Genomic DNA, 14,231 nt, shown 5'->3' on the forward strand with positions numbered 1-14,231 from the left:
ACCAAGTGACTAGAGAGCACAGCACCTGATTTGCTTGATTTGATAGAATCACTGGATTGTTGCCCAGTGGGAATTCCAGAGTCACGTTAACTCTTAAGATGAGATGTCTTGCCTCATGTGAAGGTAGCTTCTCACGGTCAAGATGTCTAAGAACCTTTGGCCAAGTTCCTTTTGTTCATATTAACACAATTAGAACTATGCTTTTTAAATTTTGGCAAAAACTCGTTGTGACTTTTTTCCCTCTTTCCTGCTTTGAGATCTGAATCTGTTAATTATCTTCTTGATTCTCTTCCTTTCTAACTGGATTTTCCTCTAACAATATACTCACACTTCTCCTCCCCATTGAGTATTTTTTCTAATCTTTTCACACCAGGGAAGTGCAGTGGTAAAGACAGTGGTCTGTAACTGCTACTTCTATTTTTTTGAAAAATATTCGCTCCTGAACTCCATTTCTGCCTGTTCTGGTGAAATGGCTTCTTCATTTTTAAAAAAACTTTTTATTGAGGTAAAATATGCATTTAGCAAAGTGTTGTAATCTTAAGTGTACAGCTTAATGAATTTTTACGTGTGTATACGTCTTGTAACTACATCCATGTAGCTGCCAACCAGATCAAGATATAACATTTCTATCACCTTGAGTGTTTCCCTCCTGCCTCTAGCAGTAACTGTTCCTCCCCAGAGGTCACCACTTTTCTGATGTCTGTTACCATAGAATTTTTTGTTTACTTGTTTATTGAGGGGTAAGATGTACATAGTAAAGTGCACTATTCTTTTTTTTTAAGATTTTATTTTTCCTTTTTCTTCCCAAAGCCCCCCGGTACATAGTTGTGTATTTTTAGCTGTGGGTCCCTCTAGTCGTAGCATGTGGGATGCTGCCTCAGTGTGGCTTGATGAGCGGTGCCATGTCCTCCCGCAGGATCTGAACTGGTGAAACCCCGGGCTGCCAAAGCGGAGCGCTCGAGCTTAACCACTCTGCCATGGGGCCGGCCCCCTGCACTATTCTTAAGTATATGGCTTGATGATTTTTTACAGATGAATGTACCCATGTAACTATTATCTAGAACAAGGCATAGAACATTTAATGGCTTTTAAAAAAAGAAAAGCTTTATTGAGATGTAATTGAGATACCATGAAATTCACCCTTTTCTTTAAAGTGTACAATTCAGTAGTTTTTAGTTTATTCACAGAGTTGTACAGTCACCACCACTATCTAATGTAAGAACACTTTAATTACCCCAAAGAGAAACTCCATGCTCATTAGCAATGACTTCCCGTTTCTCCCTTCCCCCAGCCTCTGACAACCATTAATCTACTTTTCATTTCTATAGATTTGCCTATTCTGGAAATTTCATATAAATGGAATCATACATTGGTGGCCTTTTCCTTGACAAACTCTTCTTCATTGGCGTAACATTTTCAAGAGTCATCCATGTTGTGGCATCCATTGTACTTCATTCCTTTTTATTGCTGAATAATATTCCATTCTATGGATAATGTCACATTTTCTTTATCCTTTCATCAATTGGTAGACATTTGAGTTGTTTCCACTTTTGGCTGTTATGAATAATGCTGTGTGAACATTCGTGTACACATTTTTGGGTGGACGTATGCTTTGAATTCTCTTAGGGTAAATACCTAGGAGTGGAATTGCTGGGTCTTTTGGTAACTCTATGTTTAACATTTTTAAAAACTGCCAAACTGTTTAAGTGGCTTTACCATTTTACATCCCATGAACAAAGTTTGAAGTTTCCAATTTCTTTACGTTCTCACCAGCACTTGTTATTGTCCATTTTGTTTCTTACAGCCATCCTACTGGTTGTGAAGTGGTATCTCATTCCTGGTTCCTGTACCTGTAACATCCTCCCTTTCCTTGCCCATCTTCAGCTATTAAAAATCTATCTTTCAAATAGTACCTTCTCCATAAAGCCTTTTCTTTTCTTTATTTTTGAGGAAGATTGGCCCTGAGCTAACATCCATTGCCAATCTTCCTCTCTTTACTTGAGGAAGATGTCGCTGAGCTAACATCTGTGCTAATCTTCCTCTGTTTTACGTGGAATGCTGCCACAGCATGGCTTGACAAGTGGTGCTAGGTCCGCGTCCAGGATCTGAACCCATGAACCCTGAGCTACTGAAGCGGAGTGTGCGAACTTAACCACTGTGCCACCGAGCTGGCCCCCGTAAAGCCTTTTCTTAATCACCTCAGCTGGAAGTGATTATTTTTCTTTGAATTCTTTGAAACGTTGCATATGTCTCTTTTGTGGTGTGTTTATTTCCTTTATGTCACATTCTTTGTATATCTGTTTTATTATTACACTAAAAATTCCTCAGTGGGAGGTACAGTATCTTAGTGATCTTTAAATTCCTGGATTCTAAGTCCCTGAAGGGGTACGTATGGCGAGGCAAGAAGATAAGATGGATTATGATATATACAAAAGAGAAATATTAGTAAATGTTTGTGTCTTTATTGATTGTGTGTGTGTGTGTGTGTGTGTGTGTGTGTGATGGATTAGATTTTGGGGGTACTTGCCAAATATGCCCTTAGGAAAATTGCCTAGTTCTAGGAACTGGGGCAATAATGGGGAAGTCAGCTCACTATGTGCTACCCTGTGATGGAAATGGGAATTATTTTCTTTGAGGGTTTATCTTGTTAAAGGATATTTATATTTACAGGATAATAATAAAGCAGTAGAACATTTTTCCTTTAAGTTCCTTCCTATTTTCCCCACTGCATAGCCTGACAACATTTTCTGCCTGAAGGTCAATGTACCCACACTAGAAGCCGTGTGTTGAGAAGTGGAGGATGCAGATGGTATCTAGATTTGTGTCAATTTTCTCATAGTAGAAATTCCACTAAAATGGAGCTATTTTATTCATTTGAATAACTCTTGATTGAAATCAGTGTTTCTGTTTTAAACCCCAAATCATAACTCAGTGAATTTTGCAGTGGGGGCGTGGTGGTGGTGGAATTTATTACTGTGGCTGTTTCTTGTATTTTTTCCCCCGGTGTGTGTGTGTGTGTGTGTGTGTGTGTGTGTAATCTGACCTCTGATGGTTGGCTTCTGATTCATTAGCTCTCAGAAGCAATATATATTTGGAAAGATTTTTAGACTCAAACCGAATATTTAATTGTGCTCAGTTAAGCTTATATGTCTTACTCTCCTCTAATATAACAAATGAAAAAGTGGAGTGAATTCCCCTTTCTCCTTAAACCCTCTTAAACCCATTGGTGTTTTAGTAGAGTTTTAATGATTAGCATTTATTATTTTTGAACAAAAAGTAAAAAGTCTGTTTTTGTAGCGGAATTAATTTTGTGAATTGAGGTTTGCTGATTAAGATTTCCTGTTTTCAGAGGAAGAAAAAGTGGCTTTCGTCAACTGGATAAACAAAGCCCTGGAGGATGACCCTGATTGTCAGCATCTCATCCCCATGAATCCCAACGATGGCAGTCTTTTCAAGTCACTTGCAGATGGCATCCTTCTTTGGTGAGTTGAGCACTGGGTTAAGGGAGCTGTGTTCTTACTGTCTCCATTGATGAGCGTTCAATGAAGACAAGTCAGCGAATCCATTGTCTTTTGGAGTTAGTTAACAAGTAGCTGCGTAGGTCTTGAAGAATTTATCTTGCATAGAAAATTAAGTACTATATGTTTTCCAAAGTTTTCATTCAAATGCAATCTCTTATTTTTCTGATGCCTTTTTCATCTATTTCAGCTAAGGCCAGGAAACTGTTGAGTTATTCTTCTGATGTATTTTTAAATGTTCACAGGGTTTCTTTTTTCACTTCCCAGTAGGGGAGTATTGATTCTTGACTGGGACAGGAACGTGAGGAAATGTAAAAGAAAGAGACACCTCATGTGTGCTTCAGTGAAATTCATGTTTTAATTCAGGCTTGTTGTGTCCTTGGCTCTGCAGCCTGTTTCTGTGCCTTGATTGTAGATGCTCACAGGCCATGCCCTTGTCTTTGTTATGTGTGCTGTTGTCCCAGCAGACTTCTTTGTATAAAGCAGGTGTCTTTTTTTTTTGAGTTTATTGAAATACAGAAAACTTACAAAGAAGAACATAACCGTCACAAATATTCTTATCACCCAAAATTAGCTATTGTTTACATTCTGGCACATTTCCTTCAGGCCTTTTTCTGTGTTTTTACTTAAAAAAAAAAAAAAAACCTACTCAAGAATACAGGATATTAATTTGTAGGACATTACTTATAAAATATACCTTGACTTCCACCTACAATTCTGATCTCTTCCTCTCACCTTCAGAGGGAATTCCTATTATGCATTGAATGGGTATTTTCCTATCTTTATTTTAAAATATAAAATATGGAGACAAAATTTATTTGGGTTGCTGCCACAGCATGGCTGACGAGTGGTAGGTCTGCGCCCAGGATCTGAACCTGTGAACCCGGGCTGCTGAAGGTGGAGCATGTCGAACTTAACCACTAGGTCACAGGGCCAGCCCTGTTTGAATTATTGAAATTTTAGAAAGACCAAGTCTCTGTCTGTTTATCTTTCTGTGAAAGCAGTAATTTTACCAGTGTTGATATCACTTTATGAAACTTGGCTTCTTGAGAATTTCTTTGTTCATATTTCAGCCTGCTGAATGTTGATTGTACATGAAATAAAGACTCACATAAAGAAAATTCAAGACTTAAAAAAAAATGAGGAGGAAATGCTAAAATTACTATTGCAGTGAGTGACGGATTTGTTTTAGGTTAGGGAATATTTCTTACATTTTTAAAATTAAGTCCCTGACATGAATTACAGTATAATATTTTAAAGAAATGGATTATTACTTTTCAAAATTTAACTATTTGATCTACTTGCAAAAATAAACAGCATTTTTTGGGAGTCTTAAACTAAATTATTTCCATTTTCTGTTTAGCAAAATGATCAACTTATCGGAACCAGATACAATTGATGAAAGAGCCATTAATAAGAAAAAGCTCACCCCTTTCACTATTTCTGTGAGTATTTGCCCTTTGCTAGTAATCGTGTTACTGTGCTATAAAATGTAGGGCCTTTATTAATGGATGTTTAGGCCCAGGAAAAACCTTTGATTTAGCATAATTTCGGTTTCCTATAAAAACTAGATGTTTACAAATAAAAATTCAGCTGTGTTTTGTGATGAATGAAATTAAGATTCAAAGCACTCTGGATGAACTTCTTAAGATAATAGTATTCAGGTTATATTGTAATTATTGAGTTATTTTAATTAATGAATATTTGCTTGATGCAAGCGTTCTTATTTGTTGATTGAAATAGGAATACTGTATAGTTTGACCATTTCACAAAATTTTGAGCTATTCTTTTTGTACTAAACTGTTTTGCAGTCAGCTTCTCCATTCAGATCTTGTTAAAGTCGAGGAATTTATAGTCACCACACTTTTTCCCTCAAAATCTTTAGATCAATGAGTGGATATCACTATTTACTCTGGACTTACTAGGTGCCAGTCATTGTTCTAAACACACTACATGAATTATCCCTTTGACTCCTCCAGCAGCCTTAAATAAGGAAGATACTGTGATTTTCAGATGAGGAAGATGGGGTGCTGAGAGCTTACACATGGTGTTTTTATGGCACTGAATCTCAAATACAGCATTTCTTACTTTTGCATAAATTTGTTTGTTTTTAGTTTTAATACTTGTATGCAGTGCAGTAAAGAAAATATAACTATTGTGTAACTATTTTGTGGTAGCTGTAGGATGCGTCTGAGGGACTACCTCCTTTACAGTTCTGTTTTTAGAGAGAGTGTTCTTCCAGTATGAGTAGAAAGTGGTAGTCCAGGTCTCTGGAGTGCTTGAAAGAGTGTACTCATGTAGAATGAGGACAGACAGGCCTCTGGAAGGGGCCAGGTGTTACTGTGGGTATTAAATCTGTCTTGTTCAGGGGCTGGCCCTGTGGCCGAGTGGTTAAGTTCGCGCGCTCCGCTGCAGGCGGCCCAGTGTTTCGTTGGTTCGAATCCTGGGCGCGGACATGGCACTGCTCATCAGACCACGCTGAGGCAGCGTCCCACATGCCACAACTAGAAGAACCCACAACGAAGAATACACAACTATGTACCGGGGGGCTTTGGGGAGAAAAAGGAAAAAATAAAATCTTTAAAAAAAAAAAAAAAAAAATCTGTCTTGTTCAGTAATTTTAGAGCTCTGGGAATAGATCTGCCAGAAAACTAAGTTTCCCATGAAACTTTATCCCGAAGAAGCCTAATTCATTTGTAACAGATTGTAAAGATTGTGATAATGTAGTTTTTCACCTCATGATGATAGGTTTATGAAGTATCATGATTATGGGAAGAAGAGAAATATGAAAAGACGAAAATGACATACAGTAACTGGAAGCAAGATCAAGTAGTTAAGAGCAGGACTAGTGTATGATCTTGGAGACTTTCTCATCTCTCCCCTTCTACTCAGTGTGTTACTGAGCTGCATTATCTCGCTTGTTTAGTGTTATTGAAACAAAAATTAATTATACAAATAAGACTCTGAAAAACAGGTGGTAGTGATTTAGGGACCTAAAAGTCAGAAAACTAACACAAGAGTTTCCTGTATATAGGAGATTGGGTATATGGGGTACAGGAAGTTGAATCTGTTCATTATAATGTGTAAAAAATCTTGTGCGATTAATATACTCACACATACATAGTATATATGTATTTACTTTATACTTCCACATGTGTAAATGTTCACACATATTTATCACCTTAATTTCACCTTACATAAAATTACAGTTTAAGGAGGGAAAACATAAATCTCATTTGGCTATTCCAAATGGAGTAAAAGTGATGATATGTAAAATGAGGATGAAATCTGAATAACAAACTAGGCCTTTATTCTTCCTGACCCAATAAGTGGCTAGCACAGCCCTCTAAAAACCATTAACAAAAGTGAACTCATGTGGGATTGAAACATTAAGGGAAATGAAAATTTGCAAAGTGGTATGAATTAAAACTTGCAGTACCTATCTGAGACTGGTAGTCAAGAGTTGGATAATTAATTAATCAAAATAGAAGGGACATGAGAAGCTGTCTAAAACAGCAGTGTAAATTTTTCTGCCTGATAAAGTGGGCTGTGTCTTAGGCACAGATGGTTCATTGATGCACAAAAAAGATGGGAGAGAATAGATGGCTAATCCAAGTTCAACTGCTGTGTCTTTTTCTAATATCTCTAGAAGGCAAGATATGTTTTACAGGTTAGGACACTGAAACACAAGGAGGAACAACACCTCTCTCCTGTCCCAGTTGTTGGAGGTTCCCATTGTCTTTGTCTGTCCCCACCAACACGGGTCTTCAGGCAGGAAGGTTGAGCACTCAGGGTAGTTGTCTCTGTTAAGACTTGGAGAGCAATCTCTTTGTGGGGCTCTCCTGTTGCTTCTTGTTCTTAAGGTGTTTAGCATTGCCTTTAGACATTAGTGGTCATCCCATCCCCTACGTGCTACTAGGGCAGTAATGTTGTATCTACCCATTAGAAACTACCATTTATCTGAAGAAGTGCATTTCAGCCTCTTACTTTCAATCCATTTTTTTTAGCTACTTTCTTATAAGTCATTTGCTGTACTTGTAAAGCCAACATTTTTAGTAAAATGATTGTCAAAGGATGCTTCCCCATATATCACCAACACAACCTGCTGATAAGACAAAGCTGAGGTTTACTGCTTACTGCAGTAAGAGAAAACACCCCCTCAAAGCCCTGGCAGTGGTTTGGAGGTGGGAAAGTGAGGTCAGAATTTGAGATTTGGAATTGTGGTTTAACGCGGATCTTTCAGTGTAGGGGAGAGCAAAAACTGATTACGATTGGGTATGGATCATGATGCAACAATCAGGATTGGTGGAAAGGAGAGGATTTCAAGGTGAGGGAGTCAAAGAATCTTAGAGCATAAAGTGTCCATGGATGTTTTCCACTGAAGAGCTGATGGGTCTTTCAAGTAGTGGCTGCCATGAACAATCAGACCTTTTGCCTTCTTCTCCTGGGAGAATAAAGTCATGCTAATGAAGACAGAGGAACAGTAAGTCATGCCAGTGAAGACAGAGGAATAGCAGAGTCATGTTAATGTAGGTAGTAAGGTGTGGTTTCCTTGTGAGTGTCCAGGCTCAGGGTAATAGTAGAAGGTTTTGGTTCTCACTAGTTATAATGAATTTACATACTTCTTTTGGCCACACTGCCATGATGTCAGTGCATATGCAAGGGGTCACTGTGAGATTAATACCATTATAGGAATAATTTTCAGTCTAGTTTTTTCCCCTGCTGATGCATTCTGGGGAATCACAACCGGAACAAGAGCATCCTATATGCTCTTGGAAGAGGAGATAGAAAAATATTACTGATCAAGACTAAATTTGCTGAGGCTGTCTCTTGAAAGTTATATTGATTTGATTTAAGGTAACTTAAACGCATCTGATGATGTTAAAAATCTTCTAAGGGACCGGCCCCGTGGCGCAGCGGTTAAGTGCGCGCATTCCGCTTCTCGGCGGCCCGGAGTTCACCGGTTCGGATCCCGGGTGTGGACATGGCACTGCTTGGCACGCCATGCTGTGGTAGGCGTCCCACATATAAAGTGGAGGAAGATGGGCACGGATGTTAGCTCAGGGCCAGGCTTCCTCAGCAAAAAAAAAAGGAGGACTGGCAGTAGTTAGCTCAGGGCTAATCTTCCTCAAAAAAAAAATCTTCTAAGATTTCCATAAAATATTTGAAATATACTGATGATTTCATATTTTTCATGTTTATTTGCAGTGAATTATGAGGTTATAAAGATATCAAAATATTGCCTGGTTCTTCCTTCTTTGGAAAAACTATAATTAAATGAATATTGCTTAATACCTCCACAAAAATAACGTTTCCAAATGCTTGCTTTAATTACCCTAGACTGGTTCTCAAGAGATATAGCCATTTACTTGGAGCCCAGCAAGATAAATCACTTCAGCATGCTGCAAGAGGAAGCCACCGAAATATTCACTGTGCCTTGTAACCCTTTGTGTAGTTTCTGACTAGTAATCATAAAACCTAAAATTTTAAACAAACTGTGGGTGCAGGGGCCCCATCCACACATTGACTAATCCTTGTATTGAGGGAGAGTTAAAAAAGGAAAAGACAGTCTCTCACATCTCCCAAAAGCAAATCAAACACAGTTCATGGCAAATCCCCTGGCTCTTAAAACTACATCTTGTTATTTTTGGTGATTTAAAAGTCTGACTGCATAGATTATTTGTCACCATTAAATGGCCACAAAAACAAGGCCCAGCAGCAAACAGGCCACTGTGTTTTTCCAAAAGATGATGGGAAAAAAATCCTCAGTATATAGGATGCATTTGTTATTTCTAGGGAAGAAATTTGAGGAAGAAATTAAAAAAAAGCTAAAAGCTAAGGTCACCCTAAACTTTTCTAATTCAGTGTCTTTTCCACTTTTCTGCCTTATGTTGTTCTAAACTCTTTTTTGTTGTTGTTTTGTTGTTCTTTCTATTTGTATTTCTGATCACTGATACAGCATTAATAGATGACAACTAAAGGACAAGTTGGTATTTTTAAAGAAATTTTGCCTTCAGCTAAGCCCTTAGATTAAAATTAATGGCATATTTGGGTAAAAAAAAATTTAAGAGATTTACCCTTATTTTATTTTAAAATAATTTCAAACTTACAAAAAGTTGCAAAACTAAAAACTGTACAAAAATACTCATCTACCCTTTACCTAGATTCACCTACTGTTGATCGTTTATCCACATTTGTATGGATGCAGACACATTCTCTCGCGTGTGCATGTGTGTGTGCCTGCATGTACACTTTTTTTTCTAAACCATTTGAGAATAAGTTGCATACCTCATGACCCTTTACCCATGAATTCCTTAGCATATATTTACCAAGAACAGGAATATTCTATTACCACTGTATAGTTATCAAGTTTATAAATTTATATACTTAGGGTCACAAGGTATCTATTTGTCCCTCCTAGTTGATGTTAATTTTTATTATCAGGTCAAAATATTATCCAGTTTTTCTACTGTGTAATTACTGTTTTCTTTTTCTCCCTCACAACTAATAAACAGTCTGTGGGGAGACACTTGAAGACGATGCAAATATCCTACTCCTTAACAGAATTTCTCCCTGGATTTAATATGCATTTATAGTTCTTTCATAATCTAGTCCTTACTGTGATGGTTGAAAACTGATGTCTTTTCAACTCTAGCACACCCTCCACATTTACCAGTCATTTCCTTGGCATTCTCCTGTAACCAAGAGACCTCTTATCTTCCCCTTGTCCCTCTCGCCCCTCACCTCTCTCTCTGTTACTGATACGGACTCAGGAATTCCTACCTTTTCTGTGGCTTAATTCATTACCGTGCTTAATTATTTTGGTGTTCATATTGTCCCATATTTGGCCATAGAGAGCTACTTCAAGTTGGCTGGGTCTTTTTTTTACCTTTTTTTTAAATTGTGGTAAAATATGCATAACATAAAATTTACCATTTTAACCATTTTTAAATGTACAGTTCTGTGGCATTAAGTACTTTCACATTGCTGTGCATTCATCAGCACCGCTCATCTCCAGAACGCTTCTCATTTTCCTGAACTGAAACTCTATACCCATTGAACAGTAACTCCTCATTTCCTTCTTCCCGCCATCCCCTGCCTGTCACCATTGTACTTTCTGTCTCGATGAATTTGGCTACTCTAGATACCTCAAATAAGTGGAATCTACGATAATTGTTTTTTTGTGATCGGCTTATTTTTCTTAGCATGATGTCTTCAAGGTTCATCATGTTGTAGCATGTGTCAGAATTCCCTTACTTTTCAAGGCTGTGTAATATTCTATTGTATGTTTATACCACATTTTGTGTATCCATTCATCTTTGTGGATGGATGCTTGGGTTGTTTCTGCTTTTTGGCTATTGTGAAATAATGCTGCTATGAACATGGGTGTACAAATATCTGTTTGAGTCCCAGCTTATACTTCTTTTGAGTATATACCTGGAAGTGGAATTGCAAGATTATAAGGTAATTCTATGTTTAATTTTTTGAGGAATTACCATACCTTTTTCCATAGAAACTGAACCATTTTACATTCCTACTAGCAATGCACAAGGGTTCCACTTTCTCCACATCCTCCACCACTTCTTTCTTTCTTTTTAATAATAGACATCCTAATGGCTTTGAAGTGGTATCTCTTTATTTGTTTAATTGACATTTCCTTAATAATTCGTTATGTTGGGCATCTTTTCATGTGCTTATTGTCCATTTATTTATCTTCTTTAGAGAAATATCTATTCATCTCCTTGGCCCATATTTTAATCAGGTTGTTTGGTCTTTTGTTGAGTTGTAGGAGTTCTGTATATATCCTAGATATCAGTCCGTTATTGGGTATATGGTTTGCAAATATTTTCTCCCATTCAGTGGATGCCTTATCATTCTTTTGATACTGTCCTTTGATGCCTGAAAGCCTTTAATGAACTGCTTCCATTTTAATAGTTAGTTTAAAAATTATCTGGAATTAAAACCTAATTGCACATTGTATTCTACAGAAGTGCTTCCAAATAGGAGCATTATAGAAATAAAAAAAAACAGTAGCCCAACACTAATCAACTGGTAGTACTGAAATTTCTATAAGAATATGTCATTAAAACATATTTGTATAATGTGACATTATATAAAGATAACATTAATAATTTCCCTCTTTCCCTTTTCCTTTTGTGTGTAAGCAAGGGACTGTGAAAGTATAGGGAGGGGAGGGACTAATCTTATTGGGGGAGATGATTTGGGGAAATCTTTATAGAAGAGATGATATTTGAGGAATGAGCATATGACCTGGAGGAATAGGAACATTATAGGCCAAGGGAAAAGCACATGTAAAGGCCCTGTTACCTTGGCTGAAGCATAGACCATATGTGTGAAATGTTGAGAGATAAGGTAAGAGTCAAATCATAAAGGTATTTGATCGCCATACTAAGGATTTGGACTTGCCCCTCTGCTTTCCCTCCATGCCTTCAAAAACTCTGACCCATTCATCCACTTATTCAATAAATATTTATTGAGTATGTACTATGTGCTAAGTACTGGAGAAACAGCCCCAAACATATCAAAAACCTCTGTTGTCATAGAGCTCATAGTCTAACTGGGGGAGATTTAATAATAAACATGTAAGTATGTGTCAGAGAAGGATGAGGAGTCACATAGGGACTAATGAGGGAGCAGAGGTCATGGTAATGCTTGCCATTTTGTGTAGGGTGGTCAGAGGCGGCTTCACAGATTAGGTGCCTTTGGGAAGTCTTAAAGGAATTGTGGGTGTTGGGGGAAAGCATGTTGCAGCAGAGGGAACAGCCAGTTCGAAGGCTCTATGTAGCTGGAACAGAGTGAGTAAGGGGACATAGTGGGAGTGTCAGGGAACATTTGAAGGGTTTTAAAGCTAGGGAGCACCATCATGTGTATATTTTACCAAGATCACTGATAGCAGAGTATTATGGAAGGTGGATTGTAGAGTAAGTCTGAAGATAGGTGTTAGGAAGGAGTTAAGAAACTTGAAGAAAGCCACTGACAGTTTCCAGAGGTATTTAGAAGGTGGAATCGACAGAAATTGGTGACTGGATGTGGGAGGCAAGGAAGAACAAAGATTCTGCTCAGATTTCTGACTTAGGAAGAAAGAAGGCAAGAATTAAGATTGGTCCTCTCAACCAAGACAGGAAATAAATAGGGAAAAGCCAGTTCTAAGAGGGGGATTAGAGGAAGACCAGGGAAACATGACAGAGAAATTGCGTCAGGTTTGGACATGTTGAGTTTGAGGTACTTGTGAAACATCCAAGTGGGCATAACCAAGTGAGTATATAGGTGTAGCGCTAGAGTGGGGCCTGGGGGGAAGTTGGGCTGTGGATAGGCGTTCCAAAGTCATTGGCATATAGAGGTGGTAGTTAAAACTGTGGGATTTTTTTTTGAGTAGTGGTATTTTGCTTGTATAAATATTACTTGTGTTTAAAAATCTGAAATTTCACAATTCATTGTTTCTTATTTACGGCCACAACTTGTTGATAAGACTTTAGAAAGTACTTCCTGACATGCAGTTTTCTTTGTGGCAATTCAGGAAAATTTAAACCTGGCCCTGAATTCTGCCTCAGCCATTGGTTGTACAGTGGTCAACATTGGTGCGCAGGATCTCAAAGAAGGAAAACCTCACTTGGTCTTGGGACTTCTCTGGCAGATCATCAAAGTTGGTCTTTTTGCTGATATTGAGATTTCCAGGAATGAAGGTAAGATGATCAAAACTAGTTACTTTTCATTGACATATACTTACTGTGGAAAGAACTTATATTTCGAAAATGTTTTCCTCTCAGCTCTGATTGCATTGCTAAAAGAAGGCGAGGACCTCGAAGAGCTGATGAAGCTTTCTCCGGAGGAATTACTGCTGCGATGGGTGAACTACCATCTGACCAATGCGGGATGGACTACCATCAACAACTTCAGCCAAGACATTAAGGTTTATATTTTCATGTTCAAATTTGTGACATAAAATCTGGATGTAGAATATTAAAAAAACAAAAGAGGTTCTGACTTAAATTTGAATTAAGTTTAATTCACAAGGACCCGGTGAATGAAATTTTTGCATTTCTCTTTCTGCGGTGTATCCCTCAATTATAGTCACAAAATCTTCTATTTAAAAAAAGCTGGTTTATTTTGTCTTTTAATAAGAAATACAGCTGGCTGTGAGAGGAAGGAGATTCTAGCCTTAGCAGGTTAAGGCATTCTTTCCCACAGATAGGCTAAATTATAACGATGATGTCGATCTGTTAATTTGAACTGAGAAATACATCTGTTTGCTGGACTAGAGATCTTTGTGGGCCTGACCAGTCCAACATTGTTTCTCCCACTTTGCCAATAACCAGCTAACAGGAAGCCAGATTATCTGAGGGCACAGGGAATCAGAAGACAAAAGGAGATCGTCATGTACGTCTCTCTACGGAAGTAGCTTGAAACACTTCCTCCCTACTGGGAGAGCCTCGTCAAGGCAACTGAACATTCAGTCTGCCTAACAGCTCTCTCATGGTCACTGCCTACACGGACATTGCCAGCTTGGGTCCCTGTGACGACTACTTCTCAATACTTTTTTTTCCCCCAGACCATTCAGTATTGGCATCAATTCGAATTTTCTCTTTAGATATATATTGACACTTCAGTCATGTTATGTTTTTGTCATAATGGCCTAGATGACGGGCTCTCTCTTTGAAGTGACATTGTATTTCTCTGCTTTCATGTCTATAT

General features: G+C 37.9%; 1 protein-coding gene across 2 annotated transcripts in view; it reads left to right on the forward strand.

Moving 5' to 3' along the window:
- PLS1 (plastin 1) overlaps positions 1 to 14,231 on the forward strand; it is a 106,240-nt gene that overhangs the window by 63,643 nt on the left and 28,366 nt on the right. For both annotated transcript variants that reach the window (XM_014852046.3, XM_014852047.3), the window contains exons 5-8: positions 3,350 to 3,482; positions 4,882 to 4,963; positions 13,057 to 13,222; positions 13,307 to 13,449. In XM_014852046.3, the coding sequence (XP_014707532.1) occupies positions 3,350 to 3,482; positions 4,882 to 4,963; positions 13,057 to 13,222; positions 13,307 to 13,449 (524 nt within the window). The remainder of the gene's footprint in view (positions 1 to 3,349; positions 3,483 to 4,881; positions 4,964 to 13,056; positions 13,223 to 13,306; positions 13,450 to 14,231) is intronic.

The sequence above is a fragment of the Equus asinus genome, chromosome 21 (genome assembly GCF_041296235.1).
Source record: "Equus asinus isolate D_3611 breed Donkey chromosome 21, EquAss-T2T_v2, whole genome shotgun sequence".
NCBI lineage: Eukaryota > Metazoa > Chordata > Mammalia > Perissodactyla > Equidae > Equus > Equus asinus.